Here is a 14,880-nt window from a genome sequence, read left to right on the forward strand (position 1 = left end):
CCTTGCAGTCAGCCTGGACTGATGAGACAATTGATGGAAGTAAAGAGAAAGATTCTTTTGTTTGTCCGGGGTCAAAAGGCCATCTGGGATGCTGTATTCAGTCTCACACCCAGAAAGCACATGTCCTGAGAGGGTACTAGACTGGACTTTATTTCGTTCACAGAATACCCCAGGCATCTTAGCACTGCTATCACATACTGTAAATGATGAAGAAGTTCGTCCTTTTCTTGGGCCAGAATCAGGCAATCGTCCAAATAAGGATAGATCTGTATTCCTCTTAGCCTGAAGAAAGCTATCACTGGAGCCAGAACTTTCGTGAACACTCTGGGCGCAGTAGATAAGCCAAAGGGCAATGCAGAGAACTGATAATGAGAAGTCCCAGCCCGAAAACGCAGATACTTCCTGCAACTGAGCCTGATAGGAACATGAAGGTAAGCCTCCTTGAGATCCAGAGTCACCATCCAGTGATCTTTGCCCAGCAGAGGTAAAAGCTGTTGTAACGTCAACATTTTGAACTTGGGAATGTCCAGATATGTGTTGAGGATAGATAAATCCAAAATTGGTCTCCACGTGTTCCCCTTCTTTGGTACTAGGAACAGGCGAGAATAAAATCCTAGGCCCACTTCTGGTAGAGGGACCGGTTGTATGGCCCCTATTTGAAGTAGCAGAGAAATTTGTTTGTGAGCCTCTAGTCTTTGCTGAGGAGGAACGTCTGGCATGCCTTTGAAAGGAGGCAAGGTATGGAAATAAAACTTGTAACCTTGGTGTATGATATCCAATACCCATCTGTCTTGAGTAATCAAACTCCAATTTTCCTTGAAGAGTGCCAACCTTCCTCCCAAAGGTGCTGCCAGGCAAGAAGGATCTGGCAGCTGAAAAGGTAGGTCATTGGGCCTGTTTACGAAAGGACTGGCCCCTGCCCTCACCGAAGACTGTGCAGGTGAACTCCCGTTCTAGGTCTGAAGGAACTCTGAGCTCTGCCCGCACCACGTCTAGATCTAGCCCCTAGACTGAGAATCATAAGAAGGATACGTCCACCCTTAGCAGGCCAATTCCTACTAAACTTGGAGGCTGAACTTGCAAAAATCTTTAACAGCCTGCATAGACTTAGCCTTGTCTTCCATTTTCTTCAAGACTGACTCCACAGGTGAACCAAACAACACATCAGACTGTAAAGGAGCATCCAAAATCCTTGTCTTAACATGGTCAGATAAATTCTGATCCCTCAGCCAGGCGTGCCTGCAAAGAACTGAACCAGTGGCAGCCACCCTAGACGAGGCCTGTACAGCATCAAAACCACATTGTAAAGAATGCTTACCCACCTGTTCAGAGACATGCACCAAATCTTGTAATTCTTTACACTCAATGCCTTCCGCCAGAGCATCTACCTTAGACTTCAATTGAGAAAGAAGATAGTTTTGATATTTCAACATGTGAAACTGGCAATTCAAAGCCCTCATAGCTAAGGTGGAAGAAGTATAGACTTTCTTTCCCCATCTATCCAAAGCTCTGGCCTCTTTATCTGGAGGAACCGGATTTTTACAACAGAGGCCTTGACACCCTTAGGTCCCTGACTAACAGTTTCTGGGTCCGCCCTAGGACTCTTATAAAGATATTTATGAGCCTCAGGCACCCTGTAATACCTATCCGGTTTAACAGGAGCAGGAGGCAAAGAATCAGGATTAAGTGAAGCCTCTGCAAACACATCTTCCACAACATCCAGAACAGGGGTATAGCCAAGGGCCTAAGCTGGGGTAAAAGCAAAATTCCCTAAGCCTTTTCCTGGAATCAGAGAAGTCCTGACCTTCCCACTTAAAATGTTCCCTCATGGAATGAAGAGTCTCTGAAAAGAAAAATCCTCTGGAGGAGAAGCAGAAGGAGTCGAATCATCTGCATCAGAATCAGAATAAGGAGAGTACTCCTGCAAGTCTTCAGCCGAAGACTCTGAAACATCCGAAGCCTGCTCAAAACTCCCCAACTCTGGTTCCACCCTAGGCCTCTTATCAGGAGGGGGCAAAGAACCTCTAATCAAAGTAATTAAATCTTCTGCCATTTTAAGCATGTGCTTCTTGGGCACAGATCCTGTTGAACTAGGAGTGACACCAACAGAAGCTAAACCTGGCCTGCCTCTGGGAGAAGCCTTGGAAACAGAAGGAGAGGGCCTAACCACCCTAGGAAGGGAAGGGAATACAGTAACCTGAGAAGCCCCTTCAGCCTGACCTGCCTCCTGAGAGGCCACATCCTGCAATATCAAAGTCTCCCCCTTGGACTCCAGAGAAGCCTCCGGCGGAACCACCGGTTCCACTGACGCCTCTAAAGAACCGGCGTCCGGTATGGACGACTCTTCTTGCCTGGGTTTAGCTGCTTTGTCTTTGCGCTTCTTCGAAGAAGCGGGCGTCGGAGAATCCGACGGCATATTATAATTGCACCGCTTCCCGAAGACCAACCTAGCACAATCTAACCTTCGCTTAATAGTGCGCTTATTGAACCTAGCACAAAAGCGACACCCAACAACGTCGTGCTCAGGCCCCAAACAAGGAATACACAAAGTATGATAATCCCTATGCGGTATCTGCTTCCCACAAGAAATACAGTTATTCACTTTTTCTGACATCCGGTAAACCACTGAGGCAAGAAAAAACTAAAATATTCCCAACGGGTACTTAGCCAACTTTGACTCGGTCTGAAACTCCGAATTCGAAAAATTTCAGAACGCCGAACGGCACTTGCAACGCTGCTTCTGCATCGGACCATGCGGCAAAAAAGACTGAGGATATGACGTCGGTCATGCGCATTTGTACCCTGATGTCCTGATGTCAGTCTTAAGCGCCTTGACCGACGTCAGCCAAATACTTTGATATTCGGGCCGACCGAGGACAGCGGACTACCCATATGTAAGGACTGCAGCAATGTGAGATGAAGAACATCTGTATAGTTCATTAGATGAGGAACTGAAAGCAGTGGTCAAAACTTTCTCAGATTATAAAGAATGTAATCTGGTCTTGATAAATGTACTAAAGCAACCTTTAAAGCAGGAAAGCTGCAGCACCAAGAAAATATCAGTCTGGGACAGGAATGTGATATAAAGAAACTTGAGCAAGATGGAGTGTATAAATATTTAGGAATTGGTGAAGGATGAACAACAGAACATGAACAAATGCAAATAAAAGTAAGGGATATTTAAGAAGACTAAAATTAATACTATAAGCAGCTCTGACATCTAGGAACGAAGTCCAAACCATAAACCAATTTGCTCTACCTGTCCTAACTTACAGTTTTGGAGTGACTGATTCCAAAAGGTATTGGACCAGTTGGATAGGAAAACAAGTAAAATGCTTCATGCTTATCAAATGATTTATACAAGAGGTTCTCGCATTTGATTCCCGGCTTGAGTGCGGGGAGTGCCTTCTGTGTGGATTCATATCCTCCCCGTGGTTGGGTGGGCATTTGAAAGACATGCGTAAATGGGCGTGCCTTCATTGAAGGTTGAATGTCGAGCTGGCAACTCGGCATTCATGAAAATCTACTGCCAATCATTAGCAGACCGGAGTTCCGCTGTGGCGACCCCTAACCGGGAAAAGGCGAAAGACCAACAGCAACAATTAGATTTGAACATTCCATCTGTCACCAGTGTTTTCTTGTTACCTTCTGTCATTCTGTCTTCACCCCTGCAGACAGATAACTGTATGAAAGGTCAAGACTCAGAATGTGGAATCCTGTAACAGGCAGAATGAATGGTTGGAAATCCAGACTTACACTTACTAAGTCCAAGATTGCCAGTTCTTGGAATAGTCCTTTACTCCCAGGTATGGAGTTTACAGAGTTGATACACAGAAGTTTGGGGACTGTGAGGGGGGCTTGGCCCCCTCTAAAAAGAAGCTTAAAGGACAAGAGATATTCAATATTCGCTCTTCTCTTGCACTTTTAATAATTTTTTTTGGCATATTGGTACTCGGCAATGCAAGTCAATAGGGAGTCTTAAACACACTCAGCCATCTGAGTATACCAGCAATCACTTTTTTCATTTATTCTATGGTTCCTACCATGCAGACTACATTTAATTGTGAAGAAGTAATCAGCTTCTCCAACAGCCTTAGTGTTCATCACCAGTCTTCCATGATTTTATATAACTGTTAACTGAAAAGGTCAGGCATTTTTATTTTATTTATTGTGTTTGTTTACAAAGAGTCTTCAGCTGGGCCATGTAAGATGCTTTTTCAGTGGGAATCATACCTCTCAACTGTCCAAATTTTCCCAGAACATCTAGATTTTTGCCTTATATTTTTGGTCTGTTTATCATAAAATTGTGGTTTTCTGGAAAATCATTTAGAACTGATGTCAGAAAATAATGAAAAACACTTGAGTTTCTGTCTTCATACCCTTCAAAATATTCAAGCAAATGCAAATTCTGTTATTCTATAAAAAAATTTCTAAGTTTATAAGAGCAATACTTTAAAAATGTTCCCTATTTTTGGGCCTTTGTCCCACCATTATTTATGGCTTTGTCTGGACTTCTTGCTCTAAGAGGCTGAAAGGTATGGTGAGAATTCAGTAAAGAATTCAATAAGGGCCCCATGACTTGTTCACTATTAGTTTTAACAGGCCTTTAAGCACTTTTTCATCTGTGAAAGGCTACTGCTACCCCACATCCCAGCAAACTACAACAGAGCAGAAAAGTCTCACTTTTTTTAAACCATAACAAGGTAAATGGAAAATTAAGAGAAAGGTAAATTCCATGACTGCTGGTTACTGGACATCAGCAAAGTAAGCCGATATTCCGTGACTTTTTCAAAAATAAAGCAAAACTTTTTTTCCCAACAGTTTTGGAAGGAAACATAGGGAAGATGATGCAAAAAAAAGATAAATTGCTTAGATTTTCAGATAACTGAGTAGTAAACTCACATTCTGTCACACCAAGTGGTACAGGCAAGCCTGGAATCATACCAGTTGATATATTTGCAAAGCTCACATCCTTCTACATATAATGCTAGAGTCCCAAGTCCATTTGGCAAGTATTATGAAATACAATGAATCAAAATGTTAACGTAATCACATTTCACTTTACAGATACAGGAAGCAGTATAAAAGGCATGATAAACAAATGAAAAACAATGATACCAAAAGCGAGAATTCAAACAAAAATCACTAGACTTTAATAAAATAAAATAAAATAAATGCACAATACGATGAAGCGTTTTTTGTCTGGTCGGTGACCAGACTTACTCAGATAATGAATGCATCACAAATTTCACTTAAATACTTTAACCTCACCTCATCTTAATTGAATTAAGTAACTAATTAGTTAATAAGTTAGTTAATAAAAACAATGGTCAACCAGCTAGTACAATCAAATGAAGTGCATAAAAAATACAACATAAATTCCTTAATAAATGCTGCATAATAAATACATAATGCAACACGTATGAACACAACTGAACAATGCAAAAATAATGTCCGTTACAGAGTTAAAAAATTCAGTGATAAAATATATCTCATATGTTATTTCAGGTAGTGTAGTTGACTAATATAGAAACATCTCAAGGAGGACAATAATATGACGACATTGTGTGAACAGCATACAACATTATGTGAATTTATTTATTAATCATTTTTTATTTCTGCTTTTATTACTGAACTTTATCACTGAATTTTTTAACTCTGGAACGGACATTATTTTTGCATTGTTCAGTTGTGTTCACACGTGTTGCATTACCGACCCGATGAAAAGCACTTCATCATATTGTGCATTTATTTTATTAAAGTCTAGTGATTTTTGTTTGTATTCTCGCTTTTGGTATCAGATACAGGAAGCAGAACATAAGTAACCACTCTTACCTCTTCCCCTTTGATTTGGGGAGGCTTCCTAACCACTTCTTTAATCATCTGCAGTACGGTGTCTGTTTTCAGTGTACTCAGAGCCTTGATTAGCTCCTGCAGAGTCAGTTGCGCCTCACTAGGGGCAGGTACAATCTGTAACAAGCAATACATAAGCATACATTTTAAGCTGCTTTAACAACTGCTGTCTCATATTTAGTTTGTCAATGAACACCAAACCCAAATTTTATAAGACTGAGAACTCCAGATACTCAAACAAGCACTGAACAGCAGCTTTACTTTCCAACAGATTCAAATTCCATACTTTCTAAACTACTAAAATACCAAAAACAAAAGCAATCTTTTAATTCTGCTATAAATGCTTGGTACATATTACAATGTGGATGGAAGTTCAGGGCACTCCAGAGCAAGGACCAATTACTGTGTTTTGGGAAAGATTTCACTTCTAGGTTCCTTGGGGAGATCAGTTAAATCTGAACCTTTATTTCAGACACTGGTCAATCTGCCACACTGCAGTGATGGCAGAAAAAATTATTTTACAGAGAAAACTGAAAAGGGGTATTTTTTTAGACCAGTCTGACTATACCAGTCAAAAAATGGAATTAAAATAAACTAAGATGACAGTTTCTTTTCACAAACTGAGGTTTTCTCTTGATGGCAATACATATTATATAATGAACTCAAAAAACAGAGGCATTTGAGTCTAATTGGTGCTAAATTTTGTACAATAAACAGAAAAAGACTCAGATATACTGACAAAACTGATATCCAACAACACTGGAAAATACCTTAAATAAAATAAACAAAACCAGTAGTAAAATTAAGTAGGAAGCAAACTGAGAAAAAAAAAAGTCAGTTCATCAGAAATGGAAAATGAAGCTAAGTGATTAATAACTTACCAAACAAAACTGATGCAAAAAGTGTTAATTTGCTGTTAAGTGCATAAGTACACTAATGTTCTCAGTACTCTTATTTCACCATCTTTATTTTATATACAGAGTTTGGCTTTAACTCCATCTGTTCTCCAGGCATGGACACTAACAAAAACTAACAGATAGGGACTCCAGCTATCAGCTATCTGGGATTAGGAATCTTTTTTTTTTATCTTTCACCTCTGGGACATTGACAGGTGCTCTACCAAAATGGAACACATACTGTCAGCTAACAGGAGAGTGTGTTGCTACAGGCACAATGAATCAGGCTCTAGTGCAACAAACTGATTAGCAAGTCAATATGTTTGTCATCACTAGTTCTTGTTGCTACTACAGCACCTGGTTCTCTATCAGATGGCAGCCCTTCTTAAACCCTAGGAAAGAAGAATCAATATAGTCTGCTGATTCCCTTTGCCCCAGCCCACTTTCATGGTACCAGACTCAGTAAGGGAATGTCAGTCAGGGCTCCCTGCCTTTCCTCCATGGAATCTGAGCATTGTGTTCCTCCATACTTCCCATACCACTTCTATTAACAGAAATGCTCTCCCCAATCCCTAATCCAAATGCTTTTAATATTAAGGGCTTAAAAACAAAATCTGCCCCAGCCTAGATCAACTATTCAACAAGGGTACCAACTTTACTATCTCATGCTTTCTGCTTTGAGAACTATTGTTGCTTGAAATACTGCCTGCACATTATACATATATCTTTCTGGATATGATTTTTCATTAAGGAAGCATGCAGAGTAATCAAGTTTATTTCATCAGAAAGCATTAACATCAACATGGGAATAGGAAAATAGCATTTTAGCAAGATTTATGGGTACTGCCTTTTTGCCACTATTTTAGGTGGTGCATTGTGTTTCAATGCAGCCAGACTACTTAATGTCAAGGATAATTTTTATGCATCTGCTCTTCAGCTTTTAAACACATCTTTTTTAAAAAAAAGTTTCTTCTACTTCTGACTGCATGCTGCAATCGTGTTTATTGCAGAGATGTTCTCCAAATGTTGCATGAGGATGGATGTGTGCTTCATATGGAATTCTGCCCTTTACCCATGATTGTGCAGCCATGGATTTAGTATATTTAAGTAAGAGAAAGTGGAGCAAAATGTATCAAATGAGGAGGTACAGACCCCCCTACCTGTAAAATTGCTTGGTTTTTTTGTTTTGCTTTTTTGGGGTTTTTTGTTTTTGCTCCATTTTTAAATGTTGGTGGCTCTTTTTTCATTTGATTATAGGTGTTTGTCCTTTCTATTACTTGACAAGGATCCTTCATTCACCACTCAAATCTCACTGCTTTGATATCACAAATAGTTGCGCAGCTAGTTAATATCTTCTTATACAACTTGCTTTCTTTCCATCTTCTATCTTTTTTTTAAGAAAGGCTTTATAGGTGGCTGTACTGTAATCTAAGGAAGAAATGGTAAAAAAGCAGACATGGCTAATACAGGGACTTTGCTTGATAAAGATAAGCTGAAACCAAAACACACACACACACAGACACACACACACACACACACACACGGATTATGAGTGAGTTTCTGGTCATAACCTGCTTATTGTGTGCTTGAGACATGGATGCCAAGAAATTCACATCAAGAGGAAGCTTGAAGGGAGAATCTTGGCTTCCATGTCAAGAACACATTATTAAAGGTTATAATCAAAGATATGAACAGAATTCTTTTTAGTACCTGGAACTTTATCTGTTCCATGTATTACTAGTTACAGGAAAAAAAAGTGCTAAATATTTTGCCAACTTTCAAAGCTGTAAAGCACTTAGCAAGTGCTGTCAGAAAGACAATGCAACTCAGTCTCCTGTTACACTCATCTTCCTTGCCTTTCGGCTGTCCAGGTTTTGCCTCGTATGTTTATTCTGTTCCTCACAAAACCTGTGGTATGGACTAAATTATTAAATATGGTTTGCATTTTGAGACTCACAACAATGATTCTACCGTTAATGGCAGAAATAATATGATTCTTCATTACACTAGTGACTCCAGGGATATCAGACCTATTCTATTGAAAAACGTGCACATCCTTCAATGTGATTATCAGCTTAAACTGTATTTCAATGATCTACCAACTTCTACATACAGAAATTGTTTCAACATCAAAAAGATTATTGAGAAACCTCATAGGCTAGTTGACGACACAGTTTCCAGGACTGTTGATGTGGAAGCTGTCAACAATGCAGTTACACTGACTCAAACATTGAGGGTACACTGTTCAATGTGATCAGTAAAACTGCTAGTTATGGGAAGTACAACTGTCTTTCTTCACAGATTGTTTATTTAGCATGGGGCAGGTCATGAACCATGTTTTACATTGGAAAGACCAACAACTTGCTAAATAAAAGAATATACCAACACACATAGTATACAGAAAAAAAAAGACAGCAAAAGTGCCTTGGCTAGGCACTCCTTGATGTGTGAAAATTTCACTAAATTTAGTTTTTGTAGTTTGGAACAAGTGAGTTGTGGTACTACTGATTGGGATTGGAAAAATAACTTGTTGCATTGGAAAATGAATGGCATGGCAATTACATTAAGATGCAACTTTTCTCCCTGGACTTAATGGCTCCATTTCAATCATCAGCTAACTCAAAAAACGATCTTACAGATTGTAACATTTAGTAGTGTCTATACAAGGTTACGTTTTGTATTCATTTTATTTTTTATATTTTACTTCATGCACTTTTTAGTTTTCAAAGTGCACAATGTCATTGGTTGAGGTCTCAAGACTTTTTATTCGTTTTCAAGTTGGGTGGAACGTCAATATTAGTCATACACACAAGAAGTATGCACAGTTAATAGCGACAGCATTAATAATTTTAAATTCTTCTGATTTAATTTGGACAATTGGATGTATTTATTTACATTTAGGTAGTCTTACCAGCCAATTGTTTTGGTTATTCTAATGTAATACCTCGATGAAGATCATGATTCACAAACAAAATATAATAAGCATTTTATTAAGTATTACAGCAACGTGATTTACTTAATATTCTTTATTTGCTCTGATACAATGCTGCCTTTGGTATTTGTATTTTCTGTGTTTTTTATAACTACAGGTCAATTTATACAAAAAATACTGGTTTTCAGAATAATGTCATTTTTATTTATATTTTTACCACCACTCAAATACACTACTTTCTTACTGGTTCAGCCTATGCTTTTTGTGTTCTTATTGGCTATTTACTTAAATGCCAAGATGAAACTATTCTTTATCTGCAATGGTAATGGTGAACTGTGAGTCATGAATGACTCACATTTTCGGTTACAATTCCTTTGTTTTCATTGGAAGGAAAAAAGCTTGCGAAGTTTTATTGGTTGAACACTGGATTACAATGTATTTGACTGATCTTCCTACATGGGAGGTTGTACTGGATATCCTGATAATAACAACCACTCAGGATTGGTTATTTTTCAAGTTTAATTTTTTTTATTGGACAAATAATTACATCTAGTGATTGTATACTGGTTACTACATTAGGAAGTGTGTCATGAAGCAGCTTTTTATTCATGTTAATTTTCTTAATAGTTGATTAATAGCTCTGATGATGCTGAATGACAAAAGCATTTAGCTGTATTTTAAGTACAATAAAGGATCATGAGTCCGGTCAGTCTGGTCGTTTATCGTTAGTTTATTTTATTTGCAAACCAGTTCCAGAATTTTGTTTGTTTGAATTTGTTTTTTATCTGTTCCATGCACTACTAGTTACAGAAAAAAAGTGCTAAGTATTTTGCCAGCTTTCAAAGCTGCAAAGCACTTAGGAAGTGCTGTCAGAAAGACAATACAACTCAGTCCTATGTTTACACTCACCTTCCTTGCCTGTCAGCTGTCCATATTTTTGGGGAATGTCCAGATTTTTGCCTCATATGTTTGGTCTGTTCCTCAAAACCTGTGGTTTCCTCTTAAATCACTGAGAAGTGAAGTCATTAAATAATGACACAGACGAGTTTCAGATTCCATATCCTTAGGAAAATGCAGACAAACACAAATCTAGCTATTCTAACAACTTTCTAAGGTTACAAGAGGAAGTCAGGGACCTGAGAAGGAAGAAATAAATAGTCACTGTTGTTTGATGGTCAGTACTGGCTAACACAATTTCCAACCTTAATAAGTTAAGCAGGAGGTACTTAACATTTGTTAAGATCTGGTCTTGCTCTATAGTTATGCTTAACTGATTTTTTTGCAGATATTGGAACATAATCACCATGCTCCATGTACTACAGGTTAATTAAATAATCTACTGACCTTGGGATGAAGTAATGTAAAGAAAACTTTGCATATTAGCGATTCAAGACGCTTATAGTCACTAACAATGAGTCATAAAATTAGGGTTCTCTTTCCTTTCTTCTATTGGTGCATATTTAAAAAAGAAGGGACCTCTTACACTATCTGTGTACTACTTAAGACTTGTGATTGTGCTCAGGGATGCAAGCATATTCATGGCTTACTCTTACCTAATGAGTTGTCTTGAATCTGTTCTCCAAGCCATCATTTTCTGCCAGGGAAAGATGAATGTGGCAGAAAGTATATATATACCTCTGCTCAGTATGCAACTATAAAATAGGCAGAAAAGGAACAGAATAATTCAACAGTAGTGTACTCAGTAAAATACAGGTATAAAGTATAGATCAGTGTGTATACAATGAACCTAATCAATCACTGTAATTAGGCAGCACGTGCAATTTCAGTACCACTTTGTGCAGTCAGTGTGAGTGCAAGCTTGAAAGGAGATGTACATGTGAGTGTGTTAGAAGTAACAAGTCAGTCAAGTAAGCATATGAAGTATATGTACAAGTTACAGCTCCTGATGTGTGTATGTATAATAAATTGACTTGAACGCATACCCAGTCTCATTGTTTCATTTGAATACATGAACGTATGCCATGGCATCAGAATGGGATCTGAAGTTGAAGCAGTTCGCAAACCAAGAGGCACGCAGTTAGAAGAGGAGCAGCAATAAGGAGTGAACTCGCAAACAGGTCAGCGGTTATTTAAATTAGTTTCAAATGATTTTCACTCACCAAACATGTGACATAGCATTCAAACTGTTCAAAATAATTTCCAAGATGTTTGAAATATCTGAGGTACTGGCATAATATTTAAAGTAAATGAACACTAACACCAACCTTCCTGGAAAGAATGGTCCAATAAGAATAAAACAGTAAAATCCAAGAACACAGATGGACTCAAAAACGGCACAGTTCTCCAGGATAAAATGTGGTTTTATTGACAAATCATAAGCGCTTTCGCAGCTCCTGCTGCTTCATCAGATGATATCCTCTTCACACTACTCCATTAAATATGCAAATCTAAAACACTAATTAGTCACATGACAAATATTCTTATAAAGCTGGTACCACAATAAGTTCTGCATTAAAAACAAGTCACTACTTTAAAAACTTACTATGCAATGAAGACATGTATAAACACAAAGACTAGGAATTATTAATGTAAAATATACCATAAACAATGCTACCTAAAACATTTTTTACCTTGTTAGGGATCTAGATTTTAATCTAGGTTTAATGCGTATGAAATCATTCAATCCATGTTCGTAATCATCCCTCAGTCTTATTATCCATTTTGCTTCCATTTGTTCAGTTATATTCTTAATGTTATCTCCCCTCATGGTTTCAAAAACTCTGCCTATAACCAAGAACCTAAATGTATGTCCTGAATCTGTGGCTAACACATGCTTAAACAGGGCACTGGCTTTACTCTTTTTCTGAATATAGTAAATGTGTTCTTTAACTCTCTCTCTCAATGCCCTATCTGTCTTGCCTACATAAAATTTAGAACATTTGAGACAGTGAGCTAAATAATCCACATGTTCACTACTACAAGTAGCAAATATTTCAAAACGATAAACCTTATTATGCTCGGGATGTACAAACTGTGCAGTACTATCTATATACTGACATATAGAACACTTACCACAGGGTGTTGTAACTTTTATTTTACATTCAAGTGGTTTACTAACAGGGTGACACAATTGTATTTTCAATGGTTTTTGAATAAAAATCTGGGTCTGTTGTCTATTAACTTACTAATATCTTTATCAGTAGTAGGAATAAATAATATAAAGGAGGCTGCCAAGAGAACTACAGCAACACTTGAGCTGCAGGAATTTCTGGCAAGTACTGGTTGTGTACTACATGTGACAACAATCTCCCACATTCTCCATATGTCTGGGCTATGGGGTAGGGTTGCAAGACGGAAGCTTTTTCTTACACAGAAAAACATCCAGGCCTGGCTAAAATTTGCAAAACAATGCATCAAGTCTCCCAAAAACATGTGGGAAAATGTGTTATGGTCTGATGAGACCAAAGTTGAACTTTTTGGCCACAATTCCAAAAGGTACTTTTGGTGCAAAAACAACACTTTGCATTACCAAAAGAGCACCATCCCCACGGTGAAGCATGGTGGTGGCAGTATCATTCTTTGGGGTTGCTTTTCTGCAGCTGGAACTGGGGATTTAGTCAAGGTGGACAGAATTATGAACAGTTCCAAATACCAGTCACTTTTTGCCCAAAACCTTCAGGCATCTGACGAAAGCTGAAGATGAAGAGGAATTGCTTCACCAGAAGAAAATTAAAAGTTTTGGAATGGCCCAGCCAGAGCCCAGACCTAAATCCAATAGAAAATCTGTGGGGTGACCTGAAGAGGGCTGTGCACAAGAGATGCCCTCACAATCTGACAGATTTGGAGCACTTTTGCAAGGAAGAGTGGGTAAATATTGTTAAGTCAAGATGTGCCATGCTGATAGACTCCTACCCAAGAAGACTGAATGCTGTAATTAAATCAAAAAGTGCTTCAACAAAGTATTAGTTTAAGGGAGTGCACACTTATGGAACCAGCTTATTGTACATTTTTTATTTTTTATACTTTTTCCCCTAACAGATTTGTTTGTTTTTCAATTGACTTGTACAGGTTATAGGTCACATTAAAGGTGGGAAAAGTTTTGAAATTATTTATTGTGGTCTCATTTTTTCATATCACAAAAACCTGGCATTTTAACAAGGGTGTGTAAACTTTTTATATCCACTGTATGTGGAACATTTGTTTACCAGTTCTGCTTACAACCAGATCCATCTAAGCTAACAGCAATTGTTGAAATGCAAGCTCCAGAGAATGTCACATCTTTACAATGTTCCCTAGGTAAGGTCTATTTAGGAAAATTCATCCCAGACTTCAGTGAGCTTTCTGCACCATTACGTGAGTTGACATGCAAAAATGTAAACTGGTCCTGATAGGAACACCACCAAACAGCATTTGATATTCTGAAGAAAATTGCCAGTCCACTCACGTTGAAATATTAGGATGTTCACAAACCTGTAACTCTTTCTTGTGATGCTTCAAAGTATGGCCTTGGCGAGGCTTGCCTTCAAGAAGGTATACCAGTTGCTTATAGGTTCACAGGTTCATAGATTCATACTAGGTTATCTGCCCTGGGGCAATTATAAGCCTAGCCTGATTCTGTATGGCTTACGCCACCCATTGATTTGAGTATACTGTGCCCTTTTTAAGGTTTAGTTTACTGTGCCTCTGTCTAATAGTGACACGGAAGTAATCCCTGGGACAAACCTACGATCCCCCATCCACCTATCGAGATTCTTCTTGAAGAGATTCAGTGAGGTGCTCTGCCTCACATGAACTGGAATTCTATTCCAGAGCGAAGGAAGCCTCTGGGTTATGAACCTGTCCCTCCAGCAAGTTCTATTTATTTCTGTGCTGAGGTTCAAGTCCCTCGAGCGTGTGGCTCTAAGGGATTTAGATTTACTGAGGTGGAGCATGTCCATTAATTCTGGATTTGACATAGCTTTGTATGTCAGGCATAGATCACCTCAAAGTAGGCGGTATGCAAATGAGAAGAGCTGGAGTTTTTTTAACCGAGCAGCATATGGCATCTGTTTGAGACCCTTGATCCTCTTGGTGAGATACTTTTGGGGTCTTTCTAATTGCTGCAGGTGTTGGGTAAGGTACATCCCAAAAGGGGCATTGTATTCTATGATGGGCCTGATGAGGGATGAATAAAGGGGCACGATTACCTCTCTTGATCTAGATGTGAAACCCTTCGTGATGAGGTGGGCTATGTAGAAG

The 14,880-nt window shown here is 38.5% G+C and overlaps 1 protein-coding gene across 1 annotated transcript in view; it reads right to left on the minus strand.

The window, feature by feature from the left end:
- The window catches only part of DOP1B (DOP1 leucine zipper like protein B), a 2,336,114-nt gene that overhangs the window by 698,093 nt on the left and 1,623,141 nt on the right, over positions 1–14,880 (minus strand). Inside the window, exon 23 of the mRNA XM_044071549.1 lies at positions 5,836–5,970. Within this exon, the coding sequence (XP_043927484.1) occupies positions 5,836–5,970 (135 nt within the window). The remainder of the gene's footprint in view (positions 1–5,835; positions 5,971–14,880) is intronic.

The sequence above is a fragment of the Protopterus annectens genome, chromosome 5.part0 (genome assembly GCF_019279795.1).
Source record: "Protopterus annectens isolate FY-2018-M chromosome 5.part0, PAN1.0, whole genome shotgun sequence".
In the NCBI taxonomy this organism is placed as follows: Eukaryota; Metazoa; Chordata; order Ceratodontiformes; family Protopteridae; genus Protopterus; species Protopterus annectens.